This window comes from Branchiostoma floridae, chromosome 5, assembly GCF_000003815.2.
Source record: "Branchiostoma floridae strain S238N-H82 chromosome 5, Bfl_VNyyK, whole genome shotgun sequence".
Classification (NCBI taxonomy): Eukaryota; Metazoa; Chordata; class Leptocardii; order Amphioxiformes; family Branchiostomatidae; genus Branchiostoma; species Branchiostoma floridae.
In genome coordinates, this window is record NC_049983.1 from 28797066 (window position 1) to 28821889 (window position 24824).

The 24824-nt window shown below is 42.1% G+C and overlaps 2 protein-coding genes and 1 long non-coding RNA gene across 5 annotated transcripts in view; all 3 read right to left on the bottom strand.

Annotated features, from left to right (window-relative positions):
* Nucleotides 1–24824, bottom strand: part of LOC118416885 (creatine kinase, flagellar-like) — a 778750-nt gene that overhangs the window by 511332 nt on the left and 242594 nt on the right.
* Nucleotides 2023–13608, bottom strand: LOC118416889 (uromodulin-like 1). Of its 3 annotated transcripts, XR_004831278.1 has the most exons (16): nucleotides 13471–13608; nucleotides 13101–13223; nucleotides 12618–12740; nucleotides 11825–12009; nucleotides 11479–11622; nucleotides 10829–10970; nucleotides 10222–10488; nucleotides 9746–9927; nucleotides 7861–8033; nucleotides 6929–7031; nucleotides 6563–6702; nucleotides 6194–6302; nucleotides 5190–5388; nucleotides 4592–4729; nucleotides 2300–4297; nucleotides 2023–2231 (listed from the first exon to the last, which is right to left on the bottom strand). XR_004831278.1 is itself a non-coding variant. In XM_035822169.1 (15 exons), exons 1-15 carry the CDS (start codon nucleotides 13499–13501, stop codon nucleotides 4227–4229), a joined length of 2130 nt encoding a protein of 709 aa, XP_035678062.1. In that variant the 5' UTR covers nucleotides 13502–13608; the 3' UTR covers nucleotides 2023–4226. The 3 variants fall into 3 exon arrangements, 1 of the variants encoding a protein (XP_035678062.1); XM_035822169.1 differs by having other exon boundaries at nucleotides 2023–4297; XR_004831279.1 differs by lacking the exons at nucleotides 2023–2231; nucleotides 2300–4297; nucleotides 6194–6302 and having other exon boundaries at nucleotides 4600–4729.
* Nucleotides 16384–16801, bottom strand: LOC118416905. The gene is made up of 3 exons (XR_004831283.1): nucleotides 16789–16801; nucleotides 16532–16654; nucleotides 16384–16398 (listed from the first exon to the last, which is right to left on the bottom strand). It is a non-coding gene; the product is annotated as an uncharacterized LOC118416905 (long non-coding RNA).

Genomic DNA, 24824 nt, shown 5'->3' on the forward strand with positions numbered 1-24824 from the left:
TATTAGATAATTCTATAGATACATATTAGTAAATGGCTAACCTGTTAAGTTAAAACACTAGCAAATAATCTACAAATGACATTGTAATGTAGGTAGTAGACATTGGAGTCCCTCCTGAGCATAGTAGTTTGGAAAAGTGCAGTGCGATATCGCCATGTTCTCTAACGTTATTTTGCCACTACCTTCTGAAATTGTGTTTCAAGACCTGGTTCTGAACTTCTGCTGAGGTTCGCCAGGTGGCGTTCTGAACGATCCACCTGATGGAAGGAAAACCGGTTTCTTGCAAAGGTCATTTGCCACCAGTGTTGTCAATTGTCACTAGTGACGCTTTTCTGTTTGTATCGTGTGCAGTGACCTTTTGTAAGTTTGTGTTTACATCGTGTGCAGTGACCCTTTGTAAGTTTGTGTTTACATCGTGTGTAGTGACCTTTATAATTTTGTGTTTATACTGTGTGCAGTGACTCGTTTTAAATTCATCGTTGTTGTTTTTAAATCAAGCTTGAGAAGGGCCTTTTTACCTAGGGCGTCTTATCCAATCTGAGATCGACACAGGCAAATGGACCAAACTGCGTATGTGGTAATCACATGGTTCACTATCAGTCTCACTTTTCAAAGTTCAGGGGTCAAATTGTCAAAGAGGCGTTTTCTCCTTTCATCCAACTGCCAACAATTGTCTAGTTCTGGCGTGTGATCTGGTCTCCATTTCAACTGTCAAGTTTCTAGCCTCCTTTGCAGACGTTTGGCGCGGTGTTGTTTATTTTTGGGGAGCGCTGATTCTCAATTTCCAACGCGGGCTAACGTCGACTCTTTGCCAGGAAAAGAAGTTTTGCCGCACCCAGAAATTCTTTTCCAGCATAGCAAACCTTTAAGCCCTTGTTGAAAATCCCAAACCAGCGCTTCCCAATAAATAAACGCTACAGTAACTGCTACAGAAGTCTGCACAGGAGGCTACAAGATTCCACCTACTGAATAAGCTTCACTAACAATGATGTGTGTCGGGGCCGCTGTGGAATTAAATTACTCGCTTCTCCATATAAGGGGGTTTAGTGTTACATCTGGCTTGTCTGTTGCCATGGTGACCACATCCTCTGTGCTGTTTTTCTGTCTCTGGGGCTGGTTGGGTCGCAAAGCAGTATGGGTAAGTCTGACGTCTCTGATGTTGGCAGTCGCAAAAGAAATATTACAATTATTGGGCGGGCCGACTTCTCTCTCTCTCTCTCTCTCTTTGCAGGCAGGGGCTTAATTGCAAGCTCACAATAGGCTGGGCTTAATCGCAAAGGTGTTTTACTCAGGAATTTAGCTCAAGTGACCTCCATACGAATGTTACAAGGGTCGAATGGCTGCTGTTTGGCGCTAACTCAGGTAACCTTAAGACGACAGTAGTTGCCCCAGGTGCGGCCATAAGACTGTAGGTTTGAACCACACCAGGAAGGACCAGTCTTTTGGATAGATATGGTGGGTTCTTTAATATGCTAAATGTGTGGCTCTCCTCAAACACGGAACCTCCATTTAACGTCCTATCGGAGCTGAGCTGAGGGATGTCCTTAACCAAATCTGGCCGGGTACTCATTTATCCCGAGCGAAGTGAGCAAAGTCGTGTAACGTGCCTTTCCCAAGGACACAAGATTGGTCGCACATCAACGGATTAGAACCCAGGGCCTCTGGTTCATGGGCCAAGCACCCTGTCGTTATGCTAAATGACCCCACAATAATAATTAGTCTTTAATTGGCATTTTTCAATTGACATGGATTCTGCCAGGTTTGCAGCTTTTAACTTACAAAGGAGTGTCTTAGTGGCTTTCCCCCCCCCCCCCCCCTCTGTATTAAGATCGATATTCTTATCAGACCATAAGTGTTGAGGCTTATAGTTTTACATCATGTGGAACACAACTAAGTAAAAGTTATACTTTCCTACTTGATGGAAAAAGTCAGCTTTTGACCTGACAGTTTGTACTTTCAGTTATTCTCCTAAGAAGTCTAGCAATACTATGAAATCTGACACAAAGACAACAGACACAGGTGTGTGGTACCAAAACTGCACATCTTATATTAAAAAGTTTCAAAGCAAACGCAAATAAAGGATAAACGTAACTAAGCGATCAGTTCTAGTTGTGAGTTAAACAAGACATCACTTCTCTGGATTTAATGCATGATGGTATCTCTTCTCTATCTTCTCATAGGGACATCTGTGTTAATCTCACAATTATTGCTGACACAAAATTCCGCAGCACCTCTACATAATAACACAAAATTCCGCAGCACCTCTATATAATAACACAATAACAAAATTCTGCAGCACCTCTATAAAAGAGTCTAGTTTATTTTTGCCTCAGAAATACTAAATTGTTGGTTACAAGTAAGATAACTTATTCTCAATCTACAGAAAAGCTAATAAAATGCTATTAATACACCTCATATTTCTAACATCCTGGTATCTTATAAACTAACAACGCTGACCTTATAACCTCAGTATCAGCAACGTCTAATCAAAAAGCTACTGGAAGATGAAAAGTTATATCTAGTACAGAAATAAGATCATACACTAGAAACCTACATTTAGAGCCTTGGAACAGAATAAGATTTAGTGGTTAAAGTCTGAAGATGACAAAGCTAAATGTTAACACAGTTATTACTGTATAGTCTTGCTAGCAATTTGCACTCATATTATTTCGTAATACACCACTATCCCACAATGTTTCACAGCCAGCCTCACTGCCTCATCTCATCTTTTCCTTTCTCATATCAGTAAATGCCTCTGACTCTGAAGGTTGTAAACTGCAGATATGGTGGCCACCATGTCAAACACAATTACTGCATAATCCTCGCAAAACATTCTCCACAGAACCCGGAGGTTTTGTCTCCCCTGACTGTCACACTGTGGATGCAGCAATGGTACCGTAAAGCTCCTTTCACCGGCATTTTGGGGTTTTTTGTTCAGCTGACAACAGTTTTCCGCCTTCTAACCAACTGTGTCTATACTAACACGTTTGCATCCAGCATTGAAATAATAGTCCAGACACATTAACTTACAAATGGTCTTTTAAATGTTTTGTTCTTTGAAAAAAAAGAAATTTGCCCAATGTATGTTCTTTGAAGAAACTGAATTTTGCCTAATGATATTTTTGTGCTATTTGCCCAATGTGTGTTCTTTAAAAAACTGAAATTTGCCCAGAGATTTGCCCAATGTAACTATGTTCTTTGAAGAAACTGAATTTTGGCCAATGATATTTTTGTGCTATTTGCCCAATGTATGTTCTTTAAAAAAACTGAAATTTGCCCAGTGATATTTTTGTGCTATTTGCCCAAATGTATGTTCTTTGAAAAAACTGAAGTTTGCCCAGTGATATTTTTGTGCTATTTGCCCAATGTAAGTTCTTTGAAGAACTGAAATTTGCCCAGTGATATTTTTGTGCTCCATGCTCCTGGACTTTTGTCAATTTAGTCTTAATGTGAAAAAATTCTGCTAGGTTTTATAATTGACTTCTCCAAATTTCCCTAGGCTTTAAACTGTTGTCAGCTTTCCTATCTAACTTATAATATGGTTATATATGCGAAGAAATGAAGAATAGCTTCAGAAGATTGAAAAGGAGGAATGATGAAGAAAGACAAAGGGATAAGGATGAAGACCAAGTGAGAAGAGTATGCGAGAGTGTGGGGGTGGTGGTGGTGGGGGGGGGGAGAGAGTGTGAGAGAGAGAGAGAGAGAGTATGTGTGTGTATGTGTGTGTATGTGTGTGTGTATGTTGGAGTGATTGAGAACGAGTGGGAGATTTAGGAAAAGGAGGAAGTGTTATTGAGAAAGAAGAAGGGGGTTAAGAAAGATTGAGAAAGGGATGGAGAAATATTTAAAAGGGCAAAAGATTGAGAAAAAGAGAGAGGAACTACTAACAGTAACAGTTAATTACCACTACTAGAGATTGAGAAAGGGAGAGATTGAGAAAGGGAGAAATTGATGGATTTAGAACGAGGAGAGATTGAGGAAGGGAGAGATTGAGAAAGAGGAGAGATTGAGAAAGATGAGAGATTGAGAAAGGCAGAGATTGAGAAAGATGAGAGATTGAGAAAGAGGAGAGATTGAGAAAGAGGAGAGATTGATGGATTGAAAAAGAGGAGAGATGCTGAGGTTAAAAAGATTGTATTGAGAAAGAGAAATTGAGAAAGGGAGCGAGAGATTTGGTGTGAACTCCATCGCTCATGCTGACATTTCGTGCCTCACTCCAGAACCGACTACTCGGGTTTGGGGGTGGCGCTGGCAGCCTTGTCCTTTCCCCAGAGCTCAAACGAATAGTTGTCAAAACCTGAAATAAAAACAATATCAAATAAAAACCGTATCAAATTAAGAGAAGAGAAATATGAGGGAAAGGACCGAATGCTCCTTGCAACTATTAGTATGGGGAGGTTAGAGTTTAAGGGCAGAATCTGTCTACAAACTTTTAAAAAATCTATTGCTAAATGATGACACGTGGACAATCGAAGACTCATGCATGGCTTAGCTAAACTTTTCTGTTGCCTTACTTATTGCTACATTAACAAGGGGTCTTTAACAAGCGTCTCACAGCAGTTTCTGTTAGGTGCATGAACATCGTACTGACCGACACGATCCTCGGCCTGCTCCTTGGCGCCACGTCCGCGTCTCTTCCTCACCAGGAAGGCAGCAGCAGCCACCAGCAGGACTCCGGCTATCCCCGCAGCTGTGCCCACAGCGATGCCGACAGTGGGGAGGGGGGCGGCTGGGGAAACACACACACATCATGGTCATTATAACTACATACTGTCTGCTACCTGACAGTGCACTAGTGTGTAGTATTTGTACATTTGCCAGACATGGAAAAAACATGCAACAAGTCTCTGCAAAGAAGAATGTAGGTAAGAAGGCTGCTAGCACCTTAGACTTTCCCCATCATGGAAAAGATGATAATGTAACTAGAAACCTCTTACAAGCTTTGCCTATGAGATGACATATTACTGTTGGTAATCATTGGCAAAAACAAAACATTGTTACAGACTTGACAGTCACAGAACATCCGATTTTGGTTCACTCGCTGAGCCATACTTTCTTGAAAATCTAATTTTATAGCTACCTTGTTCTTGTGCATTCTCCACTTTGAAAGGTCCCTGGGTGAGGATCACTTCGTGATTGCACTTGAGTAACTATTTGGCATTTTGCTGATAAACAAATTCTATAGCTACCTTGTTCTTGTGCATTCTCCACTTTGAAGGGTCCCTGGCTGATGGTTGTTATATGGTCCGTTTCGCTGGCACGTCGGACGCGGCCATCGCTCAGGTCGGGCACAGCGCGCCTGCGCCGGCTCGGCGGGATGCAGCCCTGACTGCACCGCGAGTCCGGGTCGCTCTGGAAGCAGACCACCATGGTGCAATGGATGTACACCTGTCGTGGGGGGGAAGGACAACAATTGTATGTAACTGGCACACCACCTTGGCATTTAAGGGACATACACACCAGGTAGGACCCGCAAAGCATGTAGTACCAACACGCCGATTGCTGTTTTATTTGTGCCCTTTTTTTATGCAAACTAAGCCGAAACCTTTTTCACAATCAAGAGACCATCACAAATGCATTCTGCAGCAACAACTCTACATCTGCAAGATCTTACATTACGGAAAAGCTGACAGCTAGCCCTGCCACCACCAATGACTCCCTATTGGCTGACAGCTTGCCCTGCCACCACCACTGACTCCCTATTGGCTGACAGCTAGCCCTGCCACCACCACTGACTCCCTATTGGCTGACAGCTAGCCCTGTCACCACCACTGACTCCCTATTGGCTGACAGCTAGCCCTGCCACCACCAATGACTGCCTATTGGCTGACAGCTAGCCCTGCCACCACCACTGACTCCCTATTGGCTGACAGCTAGCCCTGCCACCACCAATGACTCCCTATTGGCTGACAGCTAGCCCTGCCACCACCACTGACTCCCTATTGGCTGACAGCTAGCCCTGCCACCACCAATGACTCCCTATTGGCTGACAGCTAGCCCTGCCACCACCACTGACTCCCTATTGGCTGACAGCTAGCCCTGCCACCACCACTGACTCCCTATTGGCTGACAGCTAGCCCTGCCACCACCACTGACTCCCTATAGCCTGACAGCTAGCCCTGCCACCACCACTGACTCCCTATTGGCTGACAGCTAGCCCTGTCACCACCCGACCAATGACTGCCTATTTTACCAGACTGGGATCGTCAATGTTGGGGAATGTAAAGGACTGGATGGAGTAGTATAAGGCCATGTCGTTAGACCGTTCTGAGTCTCGCTGAAGAGTGGTGTCGACGTCACATCTACAGGAGAGAAGTAACTGTGAATGCCACAGAATAATGGTTTGCTAGACTAACATGCAACAGCCTGGCTGATGCGTTGTTTATGTGACACCTATAACGTTAGGAGAGAAGTCATCGTGAACGCCACAGAATAATGGTTTACTGACCGAATTTTTAACATGATAACTGGAGTAGGTTTTAAATGAGAACACCGGACTCTTGCCATGTCCGAACAAACTAGTCAACCTTTGATGTAAGGTAATCACGCGAAGGTGACGTACCCGTCCTGGATGATGCTGACACTGGGAGAGTCGTCAGGGTCGGTACTGGGCGTGGCGAGGCAGCGAAGAGCGAACAGCTCCAGGTCGTTGAGAGGTGAGTTCACGCTCAATCCGAAGTGGAGACGGTCGGCTGAGGTCACCTAACCGTGCACAAATATAGGAGAAAACAATAAAAGACGCATTACATTGGGAGAGGGACGAGTCAGGCAAAGTGGTTACATTGTTATATCAATAAATGACAAGCATATCTGAAACGGCAGTAATGACTTTCCTGCTGGTTTGCACACCAGATGACAGTTTTCATATAACCATAACAAGACAAGTAATTTGACAGACATTATTTTAAAAAATGAAACAACAGCTGACCTGCACAGGGTAGTCGTCTGAGTTGTATGTCGCAGTGAAGTCTGACGATGTGAACATGTGCATCTCAAAGGTGAAACTATTTTCCGCGTCAACAACTTGCACACTGAAAACAGAACCATAAAATCTTAAAAAGCATTCATTTTATGCCAATTAGACATTTAGAATGTGTGAAAACATGAACCTGGCATGGAGGCTGCATTTAGATCAAGAATTCTGCACTCATGGTAAGGTTAGCACTAACGTGGATTATGCTAAAGTTGACCCTGAATAAATTATCTAATAGCTAAGCTTGGCTTTGCTAACACTCTGTAATGACACAGCTGGGCTTGTACTGATAAATTCTACCGAGGTGACGGGATGTTGTAAAGGATCTCCCTCCCCGGTGAGACCACGTACTGAAGGAGGAACTTACCGAGGAGACGGGACCACGTACTGACGGAGGAACTTACCGAGGAGACGGGATGTTGTAGAGGATCTCCCTATCCTGTGAGACCACGTACTGACGGAGGAACTTACCGAGGTGACGGGATGTTGTAGAGGATCTCCCTCTCCTGTGAGACCACGTACTGACGGAGGAACTTACCGAGGAGACGGGATGTTGTAAAGGATCTCCCTCCCCTGTAAGACCACGTACTGACGGAGGAACTTACCGAGGAGACGGGATGTTGTAGAGGATCTCCCTCCCCTGTGAGACCACGTACTGACGGAGGAACTTACCGAGGAGACGGGACCACGTACTGACGGAGGAACTTACTGAGGAGACGAGACCACGTACTGACGGAGGAACTTACCGAGGAGACGGGATGTTGTAGGGGATCTCCCTCCCCTGTGAGACCACGTACTGACGGAGGAACTTACCGAGGAGACGGGACCACGTACTGACGCAGGAACTTACCGAGGAGACGGGACCACGTACTGACGGAGGAACTTACCGAGGAGACGGGATGTTGTAGAGGATCTCCCTCCCCTGTGAGACCACGTACTGACGGAGGAACTCACACCGGAACCTCTTGCTGAAGGGCGTCCCTCTCACGGCTCCGTTGTCAGACGTCAGCTGATTGGCGATGGCCTCGTTGGTGAAGATGAATTTATCGGCTTCTGAAGACTGGAAACAGGGATAAAGGCAGATTCACTTACTCAGCAATCAGAAAAACAAATCTTTGTGATGAATTGTCATTTTTAAAAAAATATTGTCATTTACAATGGCATGTACTACAAGTACTTTTGTTTTACTGTATGCTTCCTACAATTTTGCTCAGTGCAAGGTCACATGGACCATTTCTGGACACTGAACTAACTCTCAATGGAGCAGTATCTGCTCTCCGTAAGTCAAAAGCACCTAGCCTAGACAAGCTTGAACAACTGCAGGGGTTACAAAGGCTGCTCGGGAATCTCTCTACCCCATCTAGGCCGGGATGACTATGATTCACTCACACCTGGAAGGACCTCTACTCATTACGATACATGTAGGTGTGACTCTCGTCAAACATGGGACCTCCATTTATTGTCCGTAGCAATCATCGCTCGCCTCAACTAGATTCTACTGTATTTTGCCTGTTTCTCCGTTTTCAACATGTAAATGGTCATTGGTTAAAACTTCTAGCCATCTAAATTTGCAGTTACCACCTGGTGAAATGAAAAATATCAAACAATAAACAAACTTATTTAAAAATTCTACTCTCTACATCTATTTTTCACTTGTCTATTCCCTATCGTCCAGAAGCCTACTCACATCTACTGACAGTCTGTCTATTCTCCATTTTCCACATGTCTACTCACATCTACTGACAGTAGACCGTGTCTATTCTCCATTTTCCACATGTCTACTCACATCTACTGACAGTAGACCGTGTCTATTCTCCATTGTCCACAAGCCTACTCACATCTACTGACAGTAGACCGTGTCTGTTCTCCATTGTCCAGAAGGCTACCCGCATCTACTGACAGTAGACCGTGTCTATTCTCCATTGTCCACAAGTCTACTCACATCTACTGACAGTAGACCGTGTCTATTCCCCATTTTCCACAAGCCTACTCACATCTACTGACAGTAGACCGTGTCTATTCCCCATTTTCCAGAAGGCTACCCGCATCTACTGACAGTAGACAGTGTCTATTCTCCATTGTCCAGAAGGCTACCCGCATCTACTGACAGTAGACCGTGTCTATTCTCCATTGTCCACAAGCCTACTCACATCTACTGACAGTAGACCGTGTCTATTCCCCATTTTCCACAAGCCTACTCACATCTACTGACAGTAGACCGTGTCTATTCTACATTGTCCACAAGCCTACTCACATCTACTGACAGTAGTCTGTGTCTATTCTCCATTTTCCAGAAGCCTACTCACACCTACTGACAGTAGACCGTCTCTATTCTCCATTGTCCACAAGCCTACTCACATCTACTGACAGTAGACCGTGTCTATTCGCCATTGTCCACAAGCCTACTCACATCTACTGACAGTAGTCTGTGTCTATTCTCCATTTTCCAGAAGCCTACTCACACCTACTGACAGTAGACCGTCTCTATTCTCCATTGTCCACAAGCCTACTCACATCTACTGACAGTAGACCGTGTCTATTCGCCATTGTCCACAAGCCTACTCACATCTACTGACAGTAGACCGTGTCTATTCTCAATTTTCCAGAAGGCTACCCGCATCTACTGACAGTAGACCGTGTCTATTCTCCATTGTCCACAAGCCTACTCACATCTACTGACAGTAGACCGTGTCTATTCCCCATTGTCCACAAGCCTACTCACATCTACTGACAGTAGAGTGTCTATTCTCCATTGTCCAGCACCCTACTTACGTCCTGAATGGTCCCGCAGTCCTGCAGACCTGCCCGCAGAGTCACCTCCGTGTCTGTAACCGTGGCGCCGCAGCTGGCGTCCAGCAGGTGCATGTTGTCCACATCTACCGCTGGTAGCGCCGCTCTGGGGAAGGTCACGGTCATGTGATCCTGATGACACTCCACGTTCACGATAACCTCAGCTGGAAAACATGGCCAGCGATCAAATCTACTGTTAGACGGGCCCTAATGACCAGGTCTCAAATTCATACCAGGAACACTGTAAAAAGAGAGCCTTACCCAATGATCTTAACCCCGTCTAAATTCCAACCATAATCCAGCCTTTAGCTGCCAATGCTGAACTTTTTCTTTGCTCAATAAAATTATTGATGATCAATTAATTTCATTCTAGGTCAAAAGTAGAGTGCAGCCTTTCTGCAGTCAATCGCGTTGGAAGATCAAAATCTCCCTACATCCATGCCTCACCACCAACCAACCTGTTGTGTTTGTCCCACTGATCTCTCCAACTTCCTGGTCGCCATCTCCAAACGCCGTCAGGGTGAAGGTGTACTCTGTGTCTGCCCACAGTCCGGGCACGGTGGCCGCGGTGTCGCCCGGGGAGGGTGGGGGAGACAGGTCCCGGTGCGAGGCCCCGGGGGGACGATAGCGCAGCCGGTACCGGGTTATATTCAGGTCAACAGGCGCCCTCCAGGACAGGGTCATGTAGTCCATCCCGACATCCGTGAAGACCAGGTCAGACAAGCCTGTGGGGATAGTCTTTTTAGCCCAACAATCATTATGCCGTGAACAACAATATACGGCGCTGCTTCTTCCAGATATCCCGCTGACGCAAAGGACAGAGAAAAGGCTAGACACACGACGATGTGAGAAGATAACATGTTTCTGCCAATTTGCCTACCGGAACAACAATACGAGCTGCTTTCTACAAGAGACAAAACATATATTGTTGCTTTACTTAATTCTCAGTTTTCTGAAGAAAGATGCATAACTGTGTATCATATTAGTGTATGTGCATACCACCGTATAATAACTGATTTGGCTTCAGTTAAATACATTAGGAAGACAACTTTGATCCTGTCCTACCCAGATCACATAGGAGAACCTCCATCCTCATGCTGGGATATGCCTGCCATCCCACCGGATGGAACCGAACAAACCTTGCCGTGACGGGTGGAGAAAGGCGATGTTCAACCTGGGTGTTGTCGTCGTTGTTGCCATTAAACACCTATATGTAAATGAAGGAATAACTGAATAAATAAACAAATTATATGTATATATATATATATATATATATATATATATATATATATACATATATAGTTATATATATAGTTAGATAGATAGATAGATATATAGGTATCAAATTCACATACAAGTACGTTAGTCTGACCACGTTTGATTTGGAAAGGCTCACATTTAAACTATTAGTTCATTGATAACAATCATGTCAGTCTGATATCAACTATACGATAACACTTTTATAGAAATCAAAAGAATATGCTGTTCTTTGGATATAATTCTACTTTTTTGCTGCCACTGCCTTTACATTTTCACTCACATCCACTTGCATATTACCAGCATTTCTTACGTTCCCCGTGCTCCCAAAGGTTCGAGTCAAAGTAGATTGTCTAATTGATATAAAAGAAAAGAACTGGTAACACCATATCGTAAAGTTCAGTATCTTTAAGGTGACGCACATACTTACAATTTGCAATCGGATAACATCTCTGTACCTTTTCTTGTCCTTGTTCGGAGAAGGTGTCAAACAAGACGCCATCAGAGCTGAAGCTTAGTTTGTAACTGGTCACCCATTGGCCGGAGGCAGCTCTTCCTTGTGTGATTACACCTGCAATACTGGTCACTGAATTCAGATCAACCTATGGTTTTGATTCAGAAAAATACAAAGGGAACATAACGTGGATATATGTCAATGTTTCCACTTTCATTTTGACAATCACTAAATCACCAAACAAAACAAAAAAATCTTTCATCTCTAATAAGTCACTGTCATTGACACATGGGACGACTGGTCCATTGAAGTTAGCTGAAAATGTTAAGTTAATACATGCATGTTTGTACCTGTAGCCACTGTCCAATCTCGTCATGAGCGGGGCACCATCCCCCGGCCCATCCACCACCATCACTAAACACCGATGGTTGAGAGTCTAAGCGCGCCTTCTCGGGAGAGCAGTCATGATGGCTGGAAGATGCGGTGATAGTGGCGGCAGCATTTTCCATGCCCAACGGCTGTACACTACACGTCTCTTCAACAATATCGGAAACAGGGACACATTTAGAAACAGAAGTGTTTAACTTAATAGCTGGTCGTTTGGTGTCGCACTTCATATGTTTATTTTCGAATGAACGGACCTTTTACTAGAACATATCGATATATACACAATATGAATCCTTTAAAAAAATTGCAAAAAAATTAATGAGACGATGAAATGATTCACCAGAAGTTATAAGCTGGTTGTAGGAAATGTTTCAGAACAATTAGGAGTAAGCTGTATGCATGCTTTGTAGATTTTCGAAACGCAGTTGATTCGGTATGGCGAAACAGACTGCGATAACATGGGAGTAAGCTGTATCCCTGCATAAATTATGCAGATTTGCAGGTCATTTGCATAATCAGAATATTTCATGGAGGCATGAGGTCTCCGAACTTGTTTTCCTAGGTTCTGTAGATTTTCGTCAAAATCAAAGTTTCAACCTTACATTTAGCTTATTAGTTACAGCCTATTTTGTGGATCACTGTGGACAAGGCTGTTTTGCTAGATGCGCCGTCTATTGTCGTATATATAATACACATAGAAGCATGTATGTTTATCAGACTTGCAAAAAAACAATAAGGCAAAATGGCATTTTATACCTGTGCAGGTGAATCCATCTCCTTCGTAACCGTCGATACATTCACAGATGAAGGAGCCGTCCGTGTTGGTACAGGTTGCCTGGGCGTGGCAGTTGTGTGTGCCATCTGCACATTCGTCGACATCTGTGGATACAAACAACACAGCCACATCACTAATTGTGCTACACTGTAACTATGCTATGAGAGTTAGTGTTTTGATACACTTCTCTATTGAAATGATGCGGTCTAATAGTATAATGTTACGTACATAATATAGTATAATGGCAACATCTCTTGTAGTAGTAACATTACAAAACAAATGGACCAATGAAAATCTTGGTAAAAGCCGGTAGTAACACATTCGTCGACATCTGTGGATACAAATAACACAGTCATGTCACCTTGGCTACTATGTGAGTAAAGCTATGGTGCATTGAGTTTTGATGCATTTCTCAATAAAGATAATGCATTCTTTAAATATATTGTCCAATTCAATGTTCTTACCAGTACAGTTGACTCCATTTCCACTGTACCCTTCAGTGCAATCACATGTAAAATAGCCGTCCGTGTTGGTACAGGCTGCTTGGGCGTGGCAGTTGTGTGTGCCATCTGCACATTCGTCGACATCTGTGGATACAAACAGCACAAGTTTCCATGGATAAATGATGCTGTCTGCCAATAAGCCTACCGGAACAACAATACGAGCTGAATTTCTTTCTACAAAAGACAAAACATATATTGTTGCTTTACTTGTCAGTTTTCTGAAGAAAGATGCATAACTGTGTATCATATTAGTGTATGTGCATACCACCGTATAATAACTGATTTGGCTTCAGTTAAATACATTAGGAAGACAACTTTGATCCTGTCCTACCCAGATCACATAGGAGAACCTCCATCCTCATGCTGGGATATGCCTGCCATCCCACCGGATGGAACCGAACAAACCTTGCCGTGACGGGTGGAGAAAGGCGATGTTCAACCTGGGTGTTGTCGTCGTTGTTGCCATTAAACACCTATATGTAAATGAAGGAATAACTGAATAAATAAACAAATTATATGTATATATATATATATATATATATATATATATATATATATATATAAATATATATATATATATATATATATATATATATATATACATATATAGTTATATATATATATATAGCTATATAGATAGATAGATATATAGGTATCAAATTCACATACAAGTACGTTAGTCTGACCACGTTTGATTTGGAAAGGCTCACATTTAAACTATTAGTTCATTGATAACAATCATGTCAGTCTGATATCAACTATACGATAACACTTTTATAGAAATCAAAAGAATATGCTGTTCTTTGGATATAATTCTACTTTTTTGCTGCCACTGCCTTTACACTTTCACTCACATCCACTTGCATATTACCAGCATTTCTTACGTTCCCTGTTGCTCCCAAAGGTTCGAGTCAAAGTAGATTGTCTAATTGATATAAAAGAAAAGAACTGGTAACACCATATCATAAAGTTTAGTATCTTTAAGGTGACGCACATACTTACAATTTGCAATCGGATAACATCTCTGTACCTTTTCTTGTCCTTGTTCCGAGAAGGTGTCAAACAAGACGCCATCAGAGCTGAAGCTTAGTTTGTAACTGGTCACCCATTGGCCGGAGGCAGCTCTTCCTTGTGTGATTACACCTGCAATACTGGTCACTGAATTCAGATCAACCTATGGTTTTGATTCAGAAAAATACAAAGGGAACATAACGTGGATATATGTCAATGTTTTGACTTTCATTTTGACAATCACTAAATCACCAAACAAACCAAAAAAAATCTTTCATCTCTAATAAGTCAGTGTCATTGGCATGGGACGACTGGTCCATTGAAGTTAGCTGAAAATGTTAAGTTAATACATGCATGTTTGTACCTGTAGCCACTGTCCAATCTCGTCATGAGCGGGGCACCATCCCCCGGCCCATCCACCACCATCACTAAACACCGATGGTTGAGAGTCTAAGCGCGCCTTCTCAGTAGAGCAGTCATGATGGGTGGAAGATGCGGTGATAGTGGCGGCGGCATTTTCCATGCCCAACGGCTGTACACTACACGTCTCTTCAACAGTATCGGAAACAGGGACACATTTAAAAACAGAAGTGTTTAACCTAATAGCTGGTCGGTTGGTGTCGCACTTCATATGTTTATTTTCGAATGAACGGACCTTTTACTACAACATATCGATATATACACAGTATGAACCCTTTAAAAAAATTGCAAAAAAATTAATGAAACGATGAAATGATTCACCAGAAGTTCTATTAAGCTGGTTGTAGGAAAGATTTCAGACAATTAGGAGTAAGCTGTATGCATGCTTTGTAGATTTTCGAAACGCAGTTGATTCGGTATGGTGAAGCAGACTTCGATAACATGGGAGTAAGCTATATCTGAGGGTCCTTTGCATAATCAGAATATTTCATGGAGGTATGAGGTCTCCGAACTCCTGTTTTTCTAGGTTCTGTAGATTTTCGTCTAAGAAATCAAAGTTTCAACCTTACATTTAGTTTATTAGTTACAGCCTATTTTGTGGATCACTGTGGACAAGGCTGTTTTGCTAGATGCGCCGTCTATTGTCGTATATATAATACACATAGAAGCATGTATGTTTATCAGACTTGTAAAAAAACAATAAGGAAAAATGGCATTTTATACCTGTGCAGGTCAATCCGTCTCCTTCGTAACCGTCGATACATTCACAGATGAAGGAACCGTCCGTGTTGGTACAGGTTGCCTGGGCGTGGCAGTTGTGTGTGCCATCTGCACATTCGTCGACATCTGTGGATACAAACAACACAGTCACATCACTTGTGCTACATTGTAACTATGCTATGAGACTTAGTGTTTTGATACACTTCTCTATTGAAATGACGCAGTCTAATATATATTATAATGTTACGTACATAATATAGTATAATGGCAACATCTCTTGTAGTAGTAACATTACAAAACAAATGGATCAATGAAAATCTTGGTAAAAGCAGGTAGTAACGCATTCGTCGACATCTGTGGATACAAATAACATAGTCATGTCATCTTTGCTACTGTGTGAGTAAAGCTATGGTGCATTGAGTTTTGATGCATTTCTCAATAAAGATAATGCATTCTTTAAATATATTGTCCAATTCAATGTTCTTACCAGTACAGTTGACTCCATTTCCACTGTACCCTTCAGTGCAATCACATGCAAAAGAGCCGTCCGTGTTAGAACAGGCTGCCTGGGAATGGCAGTTGTGTGTGCCTTCTGCACATTCGTCGACGTCTGTGGATACAAGTAACACATTCATGCCATCTGTGCTGCTATGTGAGTAAAGCTATGGTGCATTGAGGTTTGATACATTACTCTATGAAAATAATGCATTTTTTAAATGTAATGTTCAATTCAAAAGAGATATACAACCAAATGTCCTTACCAGTACAGTTGACTCCATTTCCACTGTACCCTTCAGTGCAATCACATGTAAAAGAGCCGTCCGTGTTGGTACAGGTTGCCTGGGCGTGGCAGTTGTGTGTGCCATCTGCACATTCGTCGACATCTGTGGATACAAACAGCACAGTCACGTCACTTGTGCTACATTGTAACTATGCTATGAGACTTAGTGCTTTGATACACTACTCTATTGAAATGATGCGGTCTAATAGTATAATGTTACGTACATAATATAGTATAATGGCAACATCTCTTGTAGTAGTAACATTACAAAACAAATGGATCAATGAAAATCTTGGTAAAAGCAGGTAGTAACACATTCGTCGACATCTGTGGATACAAATAACATAGTCATGTCATCTTGGCTACTATGTGAGTAAAGCTATGGTGCATTGAGTTTTGATACGTTACTCAATAAAAATCATGCATTCTTTAAATATATTGTCCAATTTAATGTTCTTACCAGTACAGTTGACTCCATTTCCACTGTACCCTTCAGTGCAATCACATGTAAAAGAGCCGTCCGTGTTGGTACAGGTTTCCTGGGCGTGGCAGTTGTCTGTGCCATCTGCACATTCGTCGACATCTGTGGATACAAACAACACAAGTTTCCTTGGATAAATGATGCTGTGAGAGTTTGTGAATGTCTTGAAATGGGGGTAATGTATGGACTGCAACTGTTACTGAATGTATAATCAGATTTGTTGTTCATATAATTACCGGTACAGTTGACAACGTCTCCATGGTAACCGCCGTGACAGTCACAGATGAAGGAGCCGTCCGTGTTGGTACAGGTTGCCTGGGCGTGGCAGTTTTCTGTTTCATCTGCACATTCATCGACATCTGTGGATACAAACAGCACAAGTTACCGCTGATGAATACTCCAATGACACTTCGCAAATATTGTAAAATGGAATTCAATGGAGGTTATTCAATGATGTTATTATAACAATAATTTATACTGGTCTTAGTTGCAAATCTACAGTTATTATACATTTACATCAAAAGTACTATTGGCACACCAAATCAGTGTGCGTCCTTAATTATGTTCTAGTACATCCCATTCTACTGTGCCTGGTCCCGCAGCCATCACAGTTCTACGTGCTCAATCAGGCAGTCAAGACGGCCTTCCTTCGCAGGGCCTACCCACCCTCGGTGCCGGTTCCTTGCTGAAGGCGATGTTGCCTTTTGTTGGGTAGGTAATTTACGAAGAATATGCACTTTGGATATTGTCATCATGCCCCTCTCATACCACAAAAAAAGACCCCAATGATCAACACGTTCTAGCCATAAAATGCATATGACTATCAACCGCGCAAAATGTTAACACTATGCTATGTCAAACCGACCTCAATACTAGAAACGCAAAGCCGGACGAGGACAACATCTGCTTGACGATATCCAATTACCACAAGGCTTAATGCGCGATCATAAGGAAGACGTGGATATATCGCTATACCGGACGGTGTAGGGTGAAAACTGAAATTACTACATCCATCATAAAACAGCTTCCGCGAAAAAAATCTGCATCATTTCGCAACGGAGTACATGCGACATGCCAAAACACAAACAATTGCGGCAAACGGAACATAGAGATATAGGTGCGAACACTCAACGCAAGACTCTGTCGCTGGAGGTTACCCTCCAGTCACAGAGTAAAATGGTTCTAGATATTCTGCAATACCAAAGAAACTTCCAGGGCCTTGATCTAACCTGTGGTTTGTCCGAGTCGTCGGAAGATTATGTTGGGTGCGCCCACACCCCATACTTGGTTGCTGCTAGAGCTGATGTAAACTTGTTTCAGACTTCCTTCGATTAGCTCCCAGCTACTGCCTTGAGGTGTCTCAGCACTTAAACCTGCAATGTGAGACGGTTGTATCAGTAAAACATAAGATATCGTCAATGCGGAACCCGGAGAAGGGAGCACGTCGTGGGTATGCATTAAAAAATCACAACAATTCAGAATAGACGAGACGACTGACATTAACTAGAAAATGTAGTAACTTTCAGTCATTTCAAACGATCATGTTCCTTGCATGATATCTTTCGCTATGGTACCGACCAAGTTTCCTTTTCTTAGATGATACATGAAGTATAGACATGAAAGAGCCTACCGCGCCGTACGAAGATCTGGTCGTTGCTGGCGACACCCCAGACTTCGCCATTTCCTGATGATATTTGCTTCAGCCCGCCGCTGACCTGTTCCCACCCAGTTCCAGGTGAAGTCTCATTACCGGACGTCCCCGTGCGGTAGAAGATCTCGCCGCCTCTGTTCACGCCCCAAACGCCGGCTCGTCCGACCGACACGAATGTCATCCCCCCATCGATCAGCTGCCAACCTGTTCCTGTATGTGTAGGGACGAGAGAGCACAAGTGTGAAGACAGAACACATATTTCAGTTTATTTCATACACGTTTGTCTGGATTTGTGACTCGTTTGATGGAAGCGGTGCCTCACCTGCTGGATTACTTGCGGTGATTCCAGTTCGCCGAAGAATCTCTTCCCCGGAGTTCACGCCCCACATCTGATTGCTGGTTGCGCTGACATACACCTGCTTCATCCCTCCTTGAATTTGCTGCCAGCCAGTTCCTTGAGGAGAACTCGAACTTATTCCTAAAGTAGAAGAACATTGGATATAGACATAAGACATACAGTACATGTATGCATTAGCATTTGCGAGACAATGGTCTTCTCTTCTAATTTGTACAATGTGCATATCACTGTGTACATCTCTGTTGAAGCTACCTGTACATCGAATATCATGGAAATTCGTTTTTCCTTTTTCGGTTATTCTTGAAAATAATTGACAAAGCCACCCTTGCAGTTCCAGAGCAAGCTGCTAGGGGACAAAACCTACCCTGCTACTTTATTCAGATGAAAAGCTATCTGTCACCACACTACCACGACCATAGCATGTCCAGGGCAAAATCGGAAGTTCTGTTGCAGTACCAAGGTTGACCACAAGGGAGCCTAAAATGGGTCTGGTCTATCGTCGACTCCCCAAGACCTCCCTATTCACCCAATACCACCCGTAATCCATCCATTCTGAAGTTATACTGTGCAGAAATATCCGGATAACAAACAGACACACAAAAAACTATACGTATCTTTCTCATGGAGGTAATAATGAGCTTGCTGATTCTTGTTTTGACAGATTTCAAATCGCTTCACTCAGCATATATCTACATATCATGAACACAGTGCATCTAAGGTAAAGGGACCAGGAAAACTTGCCCAATGACTGACCTAATCGGATTATGATCTCATCCCTGCTGTTGACTCCCCACACAATGTCGTTCCCCGATGAGATCTGTTTTAGTCCGCCATCGATTTGTACCCAGCCCGTGCCCGGAGAGGTCTCGTTCTTGTAAGTTCCAGTTCTGTACCAGATCTCGTCACCACCGCTCACTCCCCAAACACCTGATGAGCCAACCGACACGAACTTCAGCCCTCCGTCAGTTTGTTGCCATCCGGTTTCTACATTTGTAGAAGAAAATGGATCCTCTGAATTGTGTCAAGACCAACCAACATATCTCAACAGTAATTGTCACATGCAGGTCATTTGGTGTTAATATGGTTATAATTAATCCCATACATGAGTTAGTCTCTTAAGTAGTGACAAACCAGGATTGCATGTACAAAGTACAATCAACATGTCTTACACCTTCCAAAAACAGTTACTTAAGCAGCTAGATATGAATTTAATTGGACTCGGTCAGATGTTTCAGGCAGAGCCCATTTCCTTTTGTCATAGACACGGACGAAAGGAAGTGGATGTCGTATTTAAAAGAAGAGGTAAACTGACTGGTATTTCCGTGCCGGATTTTCTGCTAATATTGTCGTTATTATGTCTAGATAACTTGGACATATTGTTGTTTAATTTGATACAGAACAATTGGCCTTTGCAAAAGGAGTGTTGTATTTATGTCAGAACTAATATCTACATATCACCGCCAGTTATACACCATTTCTTTCCGAGTCCGAGAGCTATTGTTTCCCATGAAGATCATATTGTATAGTATGTTTACACATGACTTAAAATCAACGAATGAAGTTCTAGATCTTCTGCAATACGAGAGAAAACTACTAGGGCCTTGATCTAACCTGTGATTTGTCCGAATTTCTACCTCCACCCACCGGCCTACCCATAATGCAGTGTTTCCTGACCTCCACCCAATGCCGTCCCATCATGCACTAGTGATTTCCTTACCTCCACCCAGGGCATGTTTTCAGTCGGCTGCCACGAAGCCAAATTGAAAACACGTATCGCCATTTGGCATGGAGCATAATCGGAAACACTATTATAATCATAATTTCCCTAGGCTTGGCTGTTGAAAGTTCTAAGCTACTTAAACAGTAATGCTGACTATGTTAGAAAGTCTGAAATTGTTACGGGAAAAATCTTACCTTGAGCCGTCCCGCCCGCAGCCAGAGCGAGTAGGACCAGCAGCCCCATGGGTACGGACAGTGGCGGGTCCATTCTGCAATAAAAGTCATCAGGAAGTTAGATTATAACCCAACACACGTGCCGCCATTCCATTAATTCTACACATTCAACTAAAGCAACAAGTGGTTAGGAATATGTTCATATTCAGTAAAAGCAGTAAGTACAAGTAGGTTACAAGTACCTTGTGCACCGCAGCATGTTTGCAAATTAGTACTAACCCTTAAGCTGCTGGATTTTCAGCTCAGTACACGCTTCTAGTGCTGCAGTTTCCAGAGAATCTCTATTAGATTGTGAACCAGCTCATGGTGTAATCCAAAAAGCGCGAGCCATAAACCAACGGTACAAAATAGAAAGCCAGATAACAACATCTAACAAAACGTAAAAAATATCCGGAGCGGAATATCTGCTTGGAGTGTAGTCGCTGTGCATCATGATCACCTTTGTTTTTTCTTGGTCATTAGCAATTGCAACTTTGTAACAAGTAACAGGCTTCATGATGTACAGCTTAGTAATGGTATGAGACCTGAGGAAGATACTTGTAGTTCACCCGGAGAGAATATAAAGGTAAGGACTACAGTAGTACAGGAAACTTCTCTGAGACCTGACGGAAAGACCCTGTTGATAGGTGACTCAAACGTTCGATGATTACAGAGTTACTTCAACGCAGACACAGAAGGATACAAGACAGATAGCCAGCTAGTGATTTCTGCATTCTCAGGTGCAAAAATTGAAACTATGGTATCTAAGCTATCCATTCTGCTATACGTACGGACTAAAACTAACTAAGTAAATATACATGCTGGAACAAACAACCTCAGAACGGACTCGATAGAAGTAATTATGGCTAAATACAAAAATGTTTATGTCGAGGAAGTGAAGAGATGTCAACCAGAGTGTCAGGTAGTATTTGCAAGCCTGCTTCCCAGACTAGACAGCAAAGAGAAGAATGACAAAGCTATGCAAGTGAACTGGGAGCTACAGCAACTTGTCAGCCAGCTATATGGTGCCAGGTATATAGACTGCACAGACCGGTTTATGGTGGAAGGTCTGGTAGATGCTAGCCTATTTAAAACTGATGGTTTACATGTCAATAAAGAAGTCACTGAAATCTGGGCTTCATTTATGTTAGATAAGACAGGCATACACAGTCACAATACTGTATCATATGGAGCTACTGGTATTCATTTCAGAGAACAGGCATTCTGGACAGAAATGTCAGGTATGCGGGGTACAAGGTCACAGTGTAAGAGTATGCAGGCATAGACCACAATGTTTTACATGTGGACAGTATGGCCACAAGTCTAAGTACTGTAACCTTGTCTGAATCGCTGGCAATGAGGAAAATGCCCCAAGTCACCATGTTGAAAGAACTACACTAACCGTCATGTCATGGAATGTTAATGGCCTACTATCTAATTGAAACTAGATGACTGTGACTTCAAAAAGTTTTAAAAAACAGTATGGTGTATTTGGACTACAGGAGACATGGGCTCAAGACAAAGACAAGGAGGACATTACCCTAGAAGGCTACACAGTATATACTAGCAACAGAGTTAAAAAGAAAATTCGGGAGGACTAGCTATGTTTATAAGAGATGAATTCAACAAAGGAGTGAAACAGCTGCTAAGTCTGTCTAAAAATATAATCTGGTCATTCTGGTGTTTATGCGACAAAGACTTCTTAACATGACAAGCAAGTTTGCTAATTGGTCTGGTTTATGTGTCCCCCGCTGACTCACCTACACACGACGCAGAGGATATTTTTCAAATAATTGAATCTGAATTATTCCAGTACTCTTGAGAAATAGATAACTGTGATTATATGCTAATGGGAGACTTTAATGCTAGAATCGGCTTCCTGTCTGACTATGTGTTAGAGGAAATAGAGGATGATGAATTTGTCCCCCTCCCACAGTGATATATGGTAGACTCAGTGCCTCCCCAGAGGACTTCCCAGGACAATCAAATCAATGGGTTTGGTTATAATCTAATAATCGTATGTAAGACAACAAACTTAAGAATTGTTAATGGCAGGTTGTTTGAAGATAAAAATGTTGGAAGCTTAAATGTGTTCGTGAAAACATCCACAACAAAGACGGGTTACCAGGAAGAAGTGTGGTAGACTATATACTGGTAAAAGATAACATATTAACCTGAATTAAAGACTTCTCAGTAGTATACAGAGTGGAGTAAGACCACATGCCCCTGCTATGTAAGCTTCCCATCAATAACCCTTTAGTATATACCAAACACAATACCCAGAATAATGGATCAGTAAGGTATAGATGGAATGGGGATAGAGTTGAAGAATTCAAAAGCAGACTACAAGGACAACTGGTAGAAGGTCTACTACAAGAAACAGTCACTGATATCCAGGGTAATCAGGTAGATACGGCTGTGGAAGAAATAGGACAAGCACTAGAATCAGCTGCATCTCACATGGGACAAAACATGTAGAGGAGAGGACTTGGTAAGGAACAACCAAGATGAATGGTATGGGCAGGATTGTGAACATGCAAAACAAACTTTGAATAAGAGCCTACATAGATTCAGGAGATCTCAATCAGAAAATGATTGGAGAAATTTTAGACAGGCTAGAATGGAATATAAGGCCATTGTAAGGACAACGCACAGATCACATACTGCACGTATGAGAACACAGCTAAAGATTACAAAAAGGAATCTAAGGAATTTTGGAAATTAAAGGAAAGAGAATTAATAACATTGGAAATATTAGTGCACATGATTTTGCTAATTATTTTGAAGAACTTTTCAATAAGTCAGAGGAGGAACATACAGCCGAGAGTAATGCCAATAGTATGTGTGAAAAGTTTGATCTCTTGGTTTGTTGACAGCCTAGATAAAGAAATATCTGAGCAGGAAATTTTAGACAGTCTCAAGAATCTCAAAGCAGGCAAAGCACCTGGCATGGACAAACTATTACCAGAGTTTTTTTCATGGGAGTATTTCAATTTTGTTATCATACCTAGAAATGTCATTCAATAAATGTTTCATGCTTGGTGTTATTCCAAAACAATGGTCAGAAAGGTGTTATTCAACCATTATTAAAATCTGGAAAAAAAGATGAGGTGGGAAATTATAGATTTCTGAAGTATTACTCTCTTATCAGTATTTGGCAAATTGCTTCTTGCAATCCTGAGGAAAAGATTGAATATTTGGGGTCAGGCTGAAGAGAAACTAGTGGAATCGCAAATGGGGTTAGGAAGGGTTATGGTGTTTTAGATAATTTGTTCTGTCTAAATGCTATGGTGCATAAATATTTATCACTGGTGGACGTTTCTATTGCGTATTTGTAAATTTTTCCAAGGCCTTCGATAGTGTTAATAGAGGGTATTTGTGTATGAAATTAATAAATTGGGAAGTAAGTAGTAAAATGGTTAAACTAGTTCAATCACTATATGCCGAAGTAAAATCCTGTGTCAGACTGAAGAGTGAGATGAGTGAGGTATTTACATGTAATAGATGGGTAAGACAGGGGTGTATATCATCCCCCTTCTTCTTTGCCTTCTTTATAAGTGACTTAGATGATTATTTTTCACAAAGTGGTTGTAGAGGTACACAAGTAGATGATGTTGAAATTTTAAGCTTAATGTTCGCGGATGATCTAGCCTTGTGTGCCGACTCAATAGTAGGTCTGCAAAGGGTGCTTAATGCACACACAAAATATTGTGAAAAATGGCAGATGACAGTAAATTTAGTTAAGACTAAAGTGATAGTTTTTCGGAATGGAGGTAAGTTAAGGCGGTCGGAGAGATGGTTCTATGGTGGAAAGAAAGTTGAAGTGGTAAACACGAGTACTTAGGTATAACCATCTCTTCTAGAGGAAACGTATAGGGCTCAGGGCATCACAGGCATCCAAAGCAATTTTCATACTGAAGAAGAGGATCCACAAGTTTGGTGTATTATCCCCAGAGTTAGTCTTTAAATTGTTTGATACTATTTTGCCTATTATGATGTATGGGTGTGAAATATGGGGGTTCCATCCGTGTAAACAACTAGAAATAGTACACAACACAAATATAGCAGTTAGAGGAGAATTAAGGAGACACCCTCTTTATATACAGAGACAAATTAGAATTATTAAATTTTAGGTAAAAGTGTTAGAGATGAATGAGAACAGATATACAAGGAGATGCTACAAACTACTATACGAGCTTGACCAGGTGGACAGGAAGTCCTGGTTAAGCCAGGTAAAGCAGCTGCTGTTTTCCCATGGTCTGCAAGAAGCATGGTATGGCCAAGGGGTAAGTAATAAGGAAGCATTTTTTGAGGTCTTTAAAAAAAGGTCC